The 13694-nt window shown below is 40.0% G+C and overlaps 1 protein-coding gene across 1 annotated transcript in view; it reads right to left on the bottom strand.

The window, feature by feature from the left end:
• The window catches only part of LOC109226076, a 20908-nt gene continuing 15479 nt past the window's right edge, over window positions 8266–13694 (bottom strand). The window contains exon 3 of the mRNA XM_019390879.1: window positions 8266–8730. Within this exon, the coding sequence (XP_019246424.1) occupies window positions 8266–8730 (465 nt within the window). The remainder of the gene's footprint in view (window positions 8731–13694) is intronic.

Raw genomic sequence — 13694 nt, 5'->3', positions numbered from 1 at the left:
AGCTCGTGTGAGATATTATGGATATATCTTAAGGGATGTATTTATAGCTAAAGGATGTAATTTTGAAAATCTTTGCTAATCCGTTGAATAAGCGTGATTCTTAATGCTCAATAAACAAAGAGGTTTCTTCATATGAAATTAACCCTTTGTATATATATACGTATATAATTAGTTTTTCGTAGTTTTACTTCCTTCATGAACATATTGCTTTCAGTCCCATCAAGTTTATAACGTACTCTGCTAATGCCAGTTTGCATTTCCTTATGGATAGCTGCCTCTCTTTCTCGTTAATTAATTATCATTAAGCTTGCTGCCCAACAAAGCCGGGTGGGATGCAGATTATTAATTTTATTGATTTATCCAGACTCAGACATTTTGACTTAAACCATATAAATGTGATAAATACAAATAATTGATCTCGAACACAGTAAATAGATGAATTTTAGTAGAATTTCATCTTCCAATAAATAAAATTAAAATCCTAAATCTAGGGCTGTCAAATTTGGCCCAAGCCCAAATGACCCGCCCAACCCGTCCAAGGTTGGGTTGGTTATTGACCCGCCCATTTATTGAACTTAGCCCATCTTAACCCAACCCATCTCAACCCATTTAAAGTTGGGCTAATTTTTAGCCCAAATTGATCCATGAATAAGTTTGTCAAAATATCTTAGAAATAATTTTATTTTTTGTTTAATATTTTAAATATGACCATAACAAAAGCAAAAAAGCCTTATTTAGTAATTATACAATTTATAAGAAAATAACACATATTAATTAAAGTTTAATAAGAGTTAGGCGGGTTGGGTTATGACCCGAATTTTAACCCATCTTGACCCAACCCATCTTAGCCCAAGTAACTTTTGGGCGGGTCATTTGACCCGTCCAGTTATTGACTCAACCCATTTTAACCCGCCCAAAATTGACCCAACCCGCCCATTTGACACCCCTACCTAAATCCATCTCTGCAACAAAGAAGGTCACGATTAATTGTCGCCGAGACCTTTCTCCCTTGTGATCCGTATCATTGGATCAGCTCCAAATGGTTACCTAGCTAGAATTTTTTTTGGTCGGTATAATAGATAAGTAATAAGCATAGTGTTCATTACAAAATAAGCAGATGCTGACTATTTACAACCTCGAAAAATAACTATATATCAGGTTGCAAACAACCTGAAGAACTATACTACAGAAGTCAGAAACATTCAAAAGGAAAACGGGTGAAAATCATTTACCCTCCCCAACTTTGTGTTAAAAATCAAACTCCCCCCTCAAATTTGAACAATAATCATTCTCCCCCCTTCATCCTACACAATACCTTTTTTGCCCTTAAATTTTCAATTTCCTCCTCAATTCAATACTTTTTTATTATATGATTTTTTTATGGTTTTAGCTATAACTTAAATTATGTAATATCTATTATAAATTGTAATTAGAGTTCATTAAAATTATAAGTAGAATAAGTAAGAGTACATTAAAATTACCTTATCTTTATGATTGTTATTCAATGTAATGCATATTAAATATATATTTAAGTTATATTTTCTTAGCGACGGAGCTAGGAATTCATATTAGAGGATTGAAAAACACCCCAATTTTTTTTTTTTTTATTTCGGATTGAACTTGTGAGCTAAGAAATTAAAATTTGTGAGCTAAGAGAATAGAGTTCATTAATTTCTTAACTCACAAGTTCAATCCGAGTTTTCATATAAGAGGATTGAAAAACACCCCAAGTTATCTTAGCTCACAAGTTCAATCCGGAAAAAAAAAGTTGGGGTGTTTTTCAATCCTCTTATATGAATTTCTAGCTCCGTCGCTAAGAAAATATAGCTTAAATATATATTTAATATGCATTACATTAAAATAACAATCATAAAGATAAGTTTTAATTGACTCTAATTACTTATTCTACTTATAATTTTAATGAACTCTAATTACAATTTATAATAGGTATTACATAATTTAAGTTATAGCTAAAACCATTAAAAAAAATATCATATAATAAAAAAGTATTGAATTGAGGAGGAAATTAAAAATTCAAGGGCAAAAAAGGTATTGTGTAGGATAAGGAGAATGATTATTGTTCAAAGTTGAGGGGGGAGTTTGATTTTTAACACAAAATTGGGGAGGGTAAATGATTTTCACCCAAAGGAAAACTAAGGAAAAGAATTTATTGGTATAAGAGCCTACTTCCATTAGGGAATTCTGTTGCGATATGCATGTAAATGCAAAACCATTTTTCTGCACCCTTTGCTCTCTTGAAATATACCATTCTGGAATCTGAGCATGTTTCTTTCTCTCCGTATCAAGTAGACTAGCTTAACAAAGTTATAACTAGCAATATAGCATATGCCAACCTTCTTTCTTGCCGTACCGCGAGCCCACTGTACCTCAGCTTGACAATCATATATTGGTCAATGAAATCCCAACCAGGACAGATGCTTACTCCATATTTTTTATGTCACATGACAATAGAAAATAGATGTTAAAATGTTTCATCAGTCAAGTCACAGAAGGCACGTGTTTGAGGCATCTAGATATAAACTTCTGCAACCTATCAATCGCACCATGTCTTCCTTGAACAACTAGCCAGGGAATAAATTTCAACATTGGATAGAGTTTGGAATGCAGAGCGATACTCTTCCAAGGACCTTTTTTATGTTGAGGTGTTTGCAGCTGATAAAAAATTTTAATTGAAAATTTTCTACCTCTTTTGTATACGGTCAAGATCGTATGCTTTCGATCTATATGCTCGAGGAGTCGTCTTAAGCCGAGTTCGAGCACGGTCGAATTCGAGCCCAGGGGATCAGATTCGAGCTCGAAGATAGGATGCGATGCCCGAGGATCGAAGTCCGAGGAATACCGAAGCCGAGTATGCTCGACCCCGAATAATGCCGTTATGAATTTGTAACAGAATGGGCAAGATTCCTGCCACGTCCCCAAGATCATGGCGCAAATCCCGAAGTAGGATTGTACGATTCCGTACTAGGCGGTTAGACAGCTGTACCAATAATATTCCTTACTGTAAATAGAAATGTACCTTATTTAGGGTTCCCCTATTATATAAAAGGGACTCCAATCATTTGTAAAGATCATCTAATCATTAGCAAAGAATATACTCCCTACTTTTCATTTACTGTTCATCATAATTGTCCATTCTCTTTATTGTTCTTACTTTATTGTTCTTGGTTCATCTCGAGGTCACCAAGCTCGAGGTCGATACTGCTAAGTAATACTGGTTTGATTCACTTATTTCTTTCATTTCTACTTCATACTTCTTGATTATTAATTGATTTTGAACTAAATCACATATCTTTAAAATCACAAATCAAATTTAATTGTTACTCGTATTTTCGAGGTAAACAGTTTAGCGCCCACCGTGGGGCTAAAGATAATAGTGATTGTTTCATTACTGATTCTCATTACACACGTTATTTTTACACTTTTTCTTGTCAATATTTTCTGATTCTAAGGATTAAACATGTCAAACTCGCAAAATGCACCTGTTCATGACAACGAAGGTCTTGGATCTCATGGGGAAAACGACAATGTAGGGGTCGGTGTACCACCGATAAACCCAGGGGAAGTGCCAAATGTGGAACCAGTTGATGTTAGTTCGCACATTGATTTGAATGCAGATCTAGGCGCGGACCCTGCATGGAGTATACACAGGGAAGCCCGATCTAGAGGCCAAGGAACACCAGGAATATGAGATGGGGGAGTCAGCCTCCAAGTGACATTCGAGATGCTGCAAGCTCAGCAGATCGCTATCGCTCAACTTCAAGGCCAGAATAAAACTCTAAGTATAGCTGAACCAGTAAACATTCGATGTACTGAACCAGCGCCAGAGAGGTCAAATGAAAATGGCTCGGGGACTGACCCTACGATTATGAGGATGCTCGAAGAGCTCACTAAGAGGATCGAGTCCAGAGAAAAGAAGATTGGGGATAATGACAAGAAGGTGGAAACTTATAATTCCCGCGTTGACCAGATACTAGGTGCACCTCCAGTCATGAAAGATTTAGACGCCAAAAAGTTCATACAAAAACCATTCCCTCAGAGCGTGGCTCCGATGCCCATTTCCCAAAAAGTTTTGCATGCCCGATATACCCAAGTATAACGGGACAACTGACCCTAACGAGCATATTACTTCATACACTTGCGGGATCAAAGGAAATGACTTGAATGACGATGAGATCGAATCAGTCTTGTTGAAAAAAGTTTGGAGAAACATTATCGAAAGGAGCTATGATTTGGTATCACAACTTACCTCCTAACTCTATTGTTTCGTTTGCTATGTTAGAAGATGCCTTCGTGAAAGCACACGTCGGGTCCATAAAGGTGTCCACGAGAAAATCGGACGTCTTCAAGATACAACAGAGGAACAACGGAATGTTGAAGGAGTTCGTATCCAGGTTTCAGATGGAACGAATGGAATTACCACCGGTCTCCGATGACTGGGCAGTACAAGCTTTTATGCTGGGTTTGAATGAAAAGAGCTCGATTGCGTCTCGACAATTAAAGCATAATCTAATCGAGTATCCAGCTGTGATGGGGTCAGATGTGCATAACCGTCATCAATCAAAAATCAGGGTCGAGGACGACCAGTTGGGAGCCCCCTCGGGTTCAGTTCATCCTAATAGACTGGCAGCCAAGCCTCCGAAGGATACGGACAGGGAATCTAGGTCGAACAAAGAACGGTATCAGCCGTATGTTGATCGGAGAAACAATGGTTCGGGGCGTAACACTCCTTGGAATGATCGGAGAAAGATCGAGGTCAAAGCTCTCGGGGACTCATGAGTAAGAGTGGATTCGATAAGCATATCGATCCCGAAGAGGCACCTCGATTGTCGGAGTACAACTTCAGCATAGATGCATCAGAGATTGTGTCCGCTACTGGAAGAATCAAAGACACCAAGTGCCCCAGGCCTATACAAACCGATCCTTCTCAGAGGAATCCAAACCTGATGTGCCAGTATCATGGCACACATAGCCATAAGACCGAAAACTGCAGGTAACTAAGGGAGGAGATAGCTCGGTTGTTCAACGAGGGTCACCTTCGAGAATTCCTAAGTGATTGACCTAAGAATCACTTCAAGGAGAGAGATGCAAGAAAAAATGAGCAAGAAGAACCTCAACATCGAATCCACATGCTCAAGGACCTGTGTTGAAAAGAACTAAGGTATCGATCATCAGAGAAAAGCGGACTCGGAGCTATGTGCCCGAGGATGCCTTAACATTATATGACGAAGAAGCAGAAGGCATATCTCAACCACACAACGACGCCCTGGTAATTTCTATCCTTTTAAATAAAATTCAAGTTAAACGTGTATTAGTTGATCCAGGTAGCTCAGCAAACGTAATCAGATCGAGGGTCGTAGAATAGCTCGACCTACAGGATCAGATTGTACCTGCATCCCCTGTCGTAAATAGCTTTAACATGGCAAGTGAAACGACAAAGGGGGAGATAATAATGCCGGTAAACGTAGCCAGGACAATACAAGATACAAAATTCCATGTCATCGAAGGTGACATGAGGTACAATGCACTCCTAAGGAGACCATGGAGACACAACATGAGGGTGGTACCTTCAACTCTTCAACAGATGATGAAGTTCCCGATGAAGGATGGTGTGAAAACGGTCTACGGAGAGCAACACGCTGCCAAAGAGATGTTTGGAGTCGATGAAGTGACGCCGATACCAGATCCTTCAACAAGTTTGACTTGGGATTAGAGGAATAAGTATATCGATAATTTGCGAAATAGAAAACTCCCGTCGGACCATAGAGAATCGATGGCCCTACAAACCAAGGCTGCTAGGTTTGCATTGGATGAAGATGGAACATTGTACCGGAGAACATTCGATGGGCCATTAGGGGTATTTTTAGGGCCGGGGGACACCGATTATGTTGTACGAGAAGTCCACGAAGGCACTTGTAGGAATCACTACGGCGCCGAGTCTTTGATTCGCAAAATTATCAAAGCAGGGTATTACTGGGATAGCATGGAAAAAGATACTAAGGAATTTGTCAAAAAATATGATAAGTGCCAACGATTTGCACCAATGATCCATCGGCCCGAAGAACAACTCCACTAGGTCCTATCCCCATGGCCTTTCACGAAATGGGGAATGGACATTTTTGTTTATGACTGATTGTTTTTCTAAATAGGTGGAAGCACAGGCCTTCAAGAAGGTCAGAGAAAAAGAAGTTATTGACTTCATCTGGGACCATATCATATGCCGGTTCGGGATACCTGCCGATATTGTATGTGACAATGGAAAACAATTCATCGGCAGCAAGGTAATGCAGTTCCTCGAAGCACACAAAATAAGAGGATCTTATCCACGCCGTACCACCCAACTGGAAATGGACAGGCCGAGTCAACAAACAAAACTATCATTCAAAATCTGAAGAAAAGGTTGGACGATGCAATGGGGAAATGAGAGAAGTTCTACCCGAGGTCCTTTGGGCATATCGAACAACATCAAAGTCTAGCACGGGAGCTGCTCTGTTCTCTTTAGTATATGGCTCCATGTCCCTCATCCCTGTCGAGGTCGGAGAACCCAGCACCAAGTTTCAACATGCATCAGAGGAGTCGAATCACGAGGCTATGCATACTAGCCTCGAGCTATTAGATGAACAACGAGAAGCATCACTTGTTCGGATGGCCGCGTAGAAGCAAAGGATCGAAAGATACTACAATAGAAGGACCAACCTTCGACACTTCGGAATCGGGGACTTGGTTCTACGGAAAGTCACCTCAATACTCGAGACCCGAATTAAGGAAAACTGGGCCTGAATTGGGAAAGACCGTACCGAGTCCTCGGAGTTGTCAGTAAAGGATCTTACAAACTTAGCACAATGGAAGGTCAACAACTACCGAACAATTGGAACTTATAATTACTCAAACGATACTATTTCTAAGGTATGAATGTATCTTTCTTGTCCATCTGAATTTGAAACTAACTCATTGCAGGTATTCGATCGAAGCCATCGTAGGCACTTTTTCGAGGAAAATACTTCACGCCTAAGAGGGCCTCGATAGGAGAACTACGTAATGGGTCAAACGGTCACATGAACCGTGTCCATATAGAATAGTCGAGCACTGACGGCAAAACATGTACGCATGTATCAATTATTTGAAGAAGCATTCTGTTTATATAAAAAATAGTTTGTGTCTCAAAGAAGTCTACTATCATGCGAGCTCTACACTTATAAACCTATGGGAAAAGGCTCAAGAGCTAGAGCACGAATGCACCCCCGATATACTCGGGGACTATCATCGATAGTCAGCTCATCCGAGTCATTGAAAACTCGGACTCATAAGACCTCAAAGAGGCATCCCCTCGATACAAAGGCCAAGGCCAACATACTCGGGGACTAACCTTTCGGACAAGTTCGAAAGGTTATCGGGAAAAAAGTCCAAGAGACATACCCGAAGGCTACGACCATATTAAAGACTACGGTCATATAAAAAGGCTACGGCCGAAATATCGGAGATGTCCTACTTCCGCCATAAATTAAAGGCCTTCAAACACTTTAAAAAAAACTGGTAAAAATAGGCTACCCTCGGCAAAAGAAAAATATAAAGGGCTTCGATAAAATCAACCCTCGAATAATTTAGACGTTTCGATAACATCGGCCTTCGAAAAAACCTCAAGAGGTATTTGATTATGTTTACAGAAACAAATTACTAATAAGGTTCCGATCCGTCGAACCTTCGAAAAACCCAACGGGTACAAAAAACACATGCTAAGGCATAGATAAATTTTCACTAAGTATTTTAGCCGAAAAGAGAGAAAAATTACAGCCGCTTTAGACGCCAAATAAGCCCAACTTAAAGAGCCTAAGAGCCAATATAAAAGAGCCTAAGGGCCGATATAAAAGAGCCCAAGGGCCAAAAAATATAGGGTTCGAGACCTTGCTCTCACTCAACTCGGATTCAAGAATCCCACTATCCCGAGCTCACGCCAAATCAACTTAAGCATAGCTCGAAGACTAATAAAAACCTTAAGAGGTATTCTATTCTAGGTTCAAAGATCACACGTTGATGACTAATCTAACGGTTGTTATATTCAAAATTCGAGCCAAGGTTCACTTCGTCATTGAAGTTATCAAATATTTCACAAAATAAAGACAGTACGGAATCGAAGCTGAAGCAAAGAGATCCTATTATATTCATAAGAGGGGCTTACAAGAGATATTTTATAATACCCATGAGGAGTCCTTGCCCAAAAACACAAAAACAAAATTAAGAAACCTAAATCTACTCCGGGGCCACATTTTCGGCAGCTGCATCATCGAGAGCCGCATCTTCGGGAGCCTCCTCCTCGGGGAATTCATTTTCGTCTCCTCCGCTCTCGGAGCCACTGGGTGAATCCTCGTCATCAGAAAGCAAAGCGACAGCCTTTTCTTCCAAAGTCTTTGCCTTTTCAATATCAGCTGAGAGATCGAAGCCGCAAGCATGCACCTCCTTGAGGGTTTCTCTCCGGGATTGTCGCATGGCGTGGTCAAGTGCACATGATAGCTTAACTTCGGCCGCAGCAGAGATCTCCTTTGCATGGGTTTTAGCTGCTTCACTGTCAGCTCGATACGAAGATATAAATGCTTCTGCATTAGATTTGGCCTTGGCAAGCTCAACAGCAGATTTAGCTTCATGCTCCTCGATTTTCCGACTTCGAGCCAGGCTCTCCCCCTTCACACTTTGTAGACGGCATTCGATTGAAGCCAGCTGCTCCCAAAGAGTATCTTTCTCCGAGGCGAGACAGTCCTGCCTTGCCTCCACCCTATGGTCTCGACCTCCTTCATCTTGAGCTCCTCTCAGAGCTGCTCCACCAGCTCGCCCTTTTTTTGAGCCTACAAAGTTGGAATGTTAGCCGATCAATTAGGCAAATGCATAATAAAACCTCAAAGGGTATATTACCTTTTCGATAAGCTTGGTCTATTCTTAACGATCCTTTGCAAGTTCGGCTCGAAGATCGCTGATCTCCTCCTCTTTCTTGACATAGAGGGTTTTAAAGCCGTCCCTCTTGTCGCGCCCCATTTTTCCCTCTTTGCATCAGAAAATCGGGTTTATGACATTTTGGGTATAGGACAACTCATTCCTTTCGGGAACTGGGTTTTGCATTTGAAGAGTCGCCACCTAATGATTAAACGTGCATTAGGACACCTATAAGGTTCACTTCTAAGTTTGTTTGATAACCAGAGATAGGGTAAGGGCTTGAAATTATCTCGAGGGGAAGGTGTTAGGCACCCCTCAGGATCCACTAGTGTGGTTCCCTGCCAGATAGTTCTTTGTGAATTTGTGCAATTAACAAGTAAACAAATAAGGCTCAAATAAGAGATTTTAATACACAAGTGCTTGGAAGTGATGAAAGTAAAACAGAGTTTGCAAAGCAATCATTAAAGGGCTGATTTTGAAAAGAAGTTACAATTCTATAATATTTAAAGGAAAAGAAAGAGGAGGGGGAGGTCCTAGGTTTATTTGCAATATGAATCACATCAATGCAATACCAGGTAATCAATCCTCGAGAGAGGGGCTACACGTGGTATTAGCGCACCGGTCATCATATCCATATCTACCCTTCCCACCCCGTCGAGGTACTAAAGCGCAGATTGGTCTCGACCACTATTACATGCTATTACCCGTCCCACTCCTATCAGTCCCGGAGGCACATAGGACTACTATTCCTAAAGGGGAGGGATATTAGGCTGAATTGAGGTTTCAAAAGGTGAAAAAGCTAGGGCGGCATACAAAACACATAGGACTGCACATTAAGGGGGAACATGTAAACACCCAAAAAGGCTCATGTATACCTCCTCAAGCAAAGCACATAAATACCATGACATAAACACAATCAAGGCCAGAATTTAAAGTACTAATATAGGGGAGTTTCAGTTGTTGAAGCGGACCAATTTATTACATAACTCAGATAAGAAGTCCGAATCAGATCAGGCCTCCCTGCTAGTTGTAGCAATTACTAAATAACAAAGGCGGATTCAGTTTTATTTTTTTTATCACCCAAGGCTTGCCTAGGTGTTTGGGTGAGATCCTATAAACACGATATCTATTACAATTCAGAATGGGGCAAAGCAGTAACAAATTCTAGAATAAACGATTTAAGATCCTATAAACATGCTTTCTAAACCGTATTAATAGGAAAGGAGAGAGTCGTTGAAAATTAGTTCAGAACAGTGAGAGTTAGGCTGATTTTAGACTAGACTCATTTTAGACGATGACATCTATTATTGCTGATTTTAAATCTTATAGACATTATATCTATTATTGCTGATTTTAATTTTTATAGACATGATATTAATGCCGGATTATAATCATTAAGATCCTAAGAACATGGTGTCTAAGTGTAGTAATAAACATGCAGAACTTAAGAGAAATCCTATAGGCATGTTGTCTAAATGAAGAATTTAAACCAGGTCCTATAGACAGGTTCTCTAAATGCAGAGTTAAACATGCAAACTCTAAAGACAAGTCCTGTAGGCATATTATCTAAATACTGAGTAAATCATAACAAAAGGTCCTAAAGGCATGATCTCTACCCTTCTAATAGTTAAGCATGCACAATTACCTAGCCCTTTTTCACTAACCAACCCCAAATATTTATTACAAATTATTACAGACCAATATAATGAATTACATCAAAAAAAATGTAAAAGAAAAGTTACAACCATAGGAAGCCTGATTCTGACTTCCTTTCTGAGTTATGGAACAAAACACCTCAAATGCCAACTTGTTTCAAAGCCTTTCTCAGACCTGGGTGTGTCAATGTTCCCTAAAGGTCTCAAGGGACTCCAGGCAGTACTTACACCCAAGTTTGCATAACCAGATAGAGATGAGTGCAGTGTGGGAGGGCCAACCCTTATGTGTCCAAGTTCAGATGGAGCTCATGGGTCCCAAGGCAAGGCTCACACAAGAGGGGCAGAACCTAAGTCAACGAATATAGTGGAAGTGCGGGAATAGAGATTTAAAACTGAGTGGAGAATAGAGAGGGGTAAGGGTGATTGGAAAATAGTAGTAGTACAACTAACATTACACAAAATCAGCACTTTCATACAAAGGGGTCAGGGGTTTGGGAATTCATTGCAGGGAGTATAAGACCTTAGGAAGGGGCCAGGTTGGGCATGTACAACAATAGATGGTGCTGGCATGCCCATATACCAGCCTAAGAACACAACACATTGAGGGGATATGAAGCATATGACCCTAAGGAGTGGTCAGGTTTGGGGTCGTGCACAGCAATGTCTAATGCTGACATGCCCCCAAACCAACCAAGGAATACAAACACATAGGGGATATGGGGGTTTGTTGTTCATAAGTCATAATAAGTGACTGACAGAGTTCGTACATAAGAAAAGTAGTAATTCAGGAGAGAAAGGGGCAGATTACAGTATGCTCAGTAATGGAACTCGATTAAACACAAGCAGGAAACAGGCAAGAGTGAGGGAAATAGTAAGGAAACATGTTGTTGTTGTTGATGATGGAAAATTAATTAGAACATACCACTAAAAGAAGCAAATGTAGAAAGAAAAGTAAGCAAATTCCCCAGAGCCTAGCCTTGGCTTTCAGCCGGCTAGACAAGGCAGCAACACAAGTAGTAACAGAGAAAAGCGAGAGAGTTTTTAGTGAGGTGCGTGTTCTAAACTCATGTGTTTCATTCCTTGTGTTCGTGCGTTTGAAAGAAGAGGGATGCAGGGTATTCATAGCCTTTTTGAAAACGAGTGAAGGAAGGTAATAAGTAAAGTTTTAATACAAATATAGAAACAATCTCCAGGCAGAATCAATTACCCAAGTGACTCCCTTTAATTAAGGAATCACTGTTTAACGGGTAGTAACAGATTCAAATAAGGAAAGAGATCAATTTAGAGACAGACTGATTATTGCCATAAAAGCTGTAGTAAAAACATTAAGTAAGCAATCAAGTCAAAGTACATAAATATGCTTATGGAAATAGATTCAGCAAGGTAAATATTACAATAATGGGAAAATAATCAATCAATTTTGAACGGGCGAGTGAAATCAGGGTTCATAAAAAGGGAAACTTTAGAAATCAGACACAAGATGAAGATCAATCAAGGAAGAAACTTCAGCATATAAATAAAGTGAACAAGGTCATCAGACATGCGAGGCCAAGCACATTGGCAAAAGAGATAATCACAAGCATGCAGTAGTGGCAGAAATAAGCCAGGGTTCAGTAGTAGAGCAAACTTTCGAAGCATAGTAATCAAGTCGGTCAAGTCACATTGAATCAATAGTGCAGAAAACAGAGTATCAGATACATGCAAAGGTCTCACAGTAGCAGGTGAGGAAAACTTTTGAAAAGTTAGCGTTTTATCCATAGTCGAGTTGAAAGATAGTAAAATCAGATAAGTCACATAAAGAAAAGAAAGTCTAAAATAAATGCTTTCTGTCGAGTAAAGTACTCAAACAAATGATTTCAGACCCAAAGACCTAGGGCTTTTCAACAACAATCGAGTTTTAAAAAAAATGATAACACAATAAGTCAAACAAGAACAAGGAACTTAGTTACACAAGTACACATTAAACAAACAGCTTCAGGATTCGAATGAGACCCAAAAGAAATTAGGGTTTTAACATGCGAACTCAGATAGAAGAATAATATGAAGAAAACCATAACAAAATCAGAAATACGTTAAAATCAGAGATCTTTGAAAGAAAATTTAGAGGAAAAACCCTAATCGGAGAAGATGAATGGTCGTTTTTGAAGGAAAGTTAAAGAACCTTCGAGAAACACTTAAGAAAGTCATAGCGAGTACAGATCTAAAGCAGATCTGAATGAAATAGAAAGATCATAGAGATTAGGGTTTCAGAAAACCCAAAAGAAATGAGAAAGGCCTTGAAAGTTACCGATCTAACCAGGAGAGTCAAGGATCTGACTCGAATGGCCATGGCTGGCCGGAGAAAGGTCAGGGATGACGGGAGAAAGGTCATCGAGCAAGGACTGGACCAATTCCTTTCGAGGTCTGGTCATGAAACCATAGAATCAAACACATAGGAGCCATGGAAGGCTGGTACAAGCCTCAAATGACCATGGAAGGCCATAGATTAGGTAGGTAATAGGGTGGATTAGGGTGGCGGCGGCTAGGGTTTAGGTGGTGTTGTAGAGAGGGATTTGAGAGGAAGGGGGTTCAAGGGCGGCGGTAGGTGAGAAATGATAGGGTTTTGGGGTCGTTTGGGATTAGTTAAGGTAAGGGGGAACGGGAGTCGTTGATCTAAATGATCAACGGCTGGGATTGAAATGGTTAGGTGGGAGACCGGGTTGGGTTGTTTAAACGGGTAAGGGGACGGATTTAAAAGGAATTGGGCCGAGGGAAATTGGGTTCAAATTGGGGTCAATTTTGGGCTATAATTGAAATGTAACCGGGCTATCATTTAAATAGCCAATTTTCCCCTATTAAAATTATCTAAAATAGTAAACTGATTTCTGGAAATAAAATAAAAGTACTAAAATGATTTATGACATATAATTAACCATTTAAAAATACTGGACTTAATTTTTATGAATATAAACGCAATTAAATCCTAAAAGAGGCTAACAAATGAGACTTCATGGGGTCTTTCCAGACAGGCGGCACTATTCCTGTATGGTGGATCTTCTGGGCCAGGCAGGTTTAGTCACCAAGGCAGAAGAGTTGGTAAACCACGCATCATCGACAGGA

This window comes from Nicotiana attenuata, chromosome 5 (assembly GCF_001879085.1).
Source record: "Nicotiana attenuata strain UT chromosome 5, NIATTr2, whole genome shotgun sequence".
Classification (NCBI taxonomy): domain Eukaryota; kingdom Viridiplantae; phylum Streptophyta; class Magnoliopsida; order Solanales; family Solanaceae; genus Nicotiana; species Nicotiana attenuata.
Note: the sequence above shows the minus strand (reverse complement) of the source record. Positions and strands in the feature narration are given on the sequence as shown.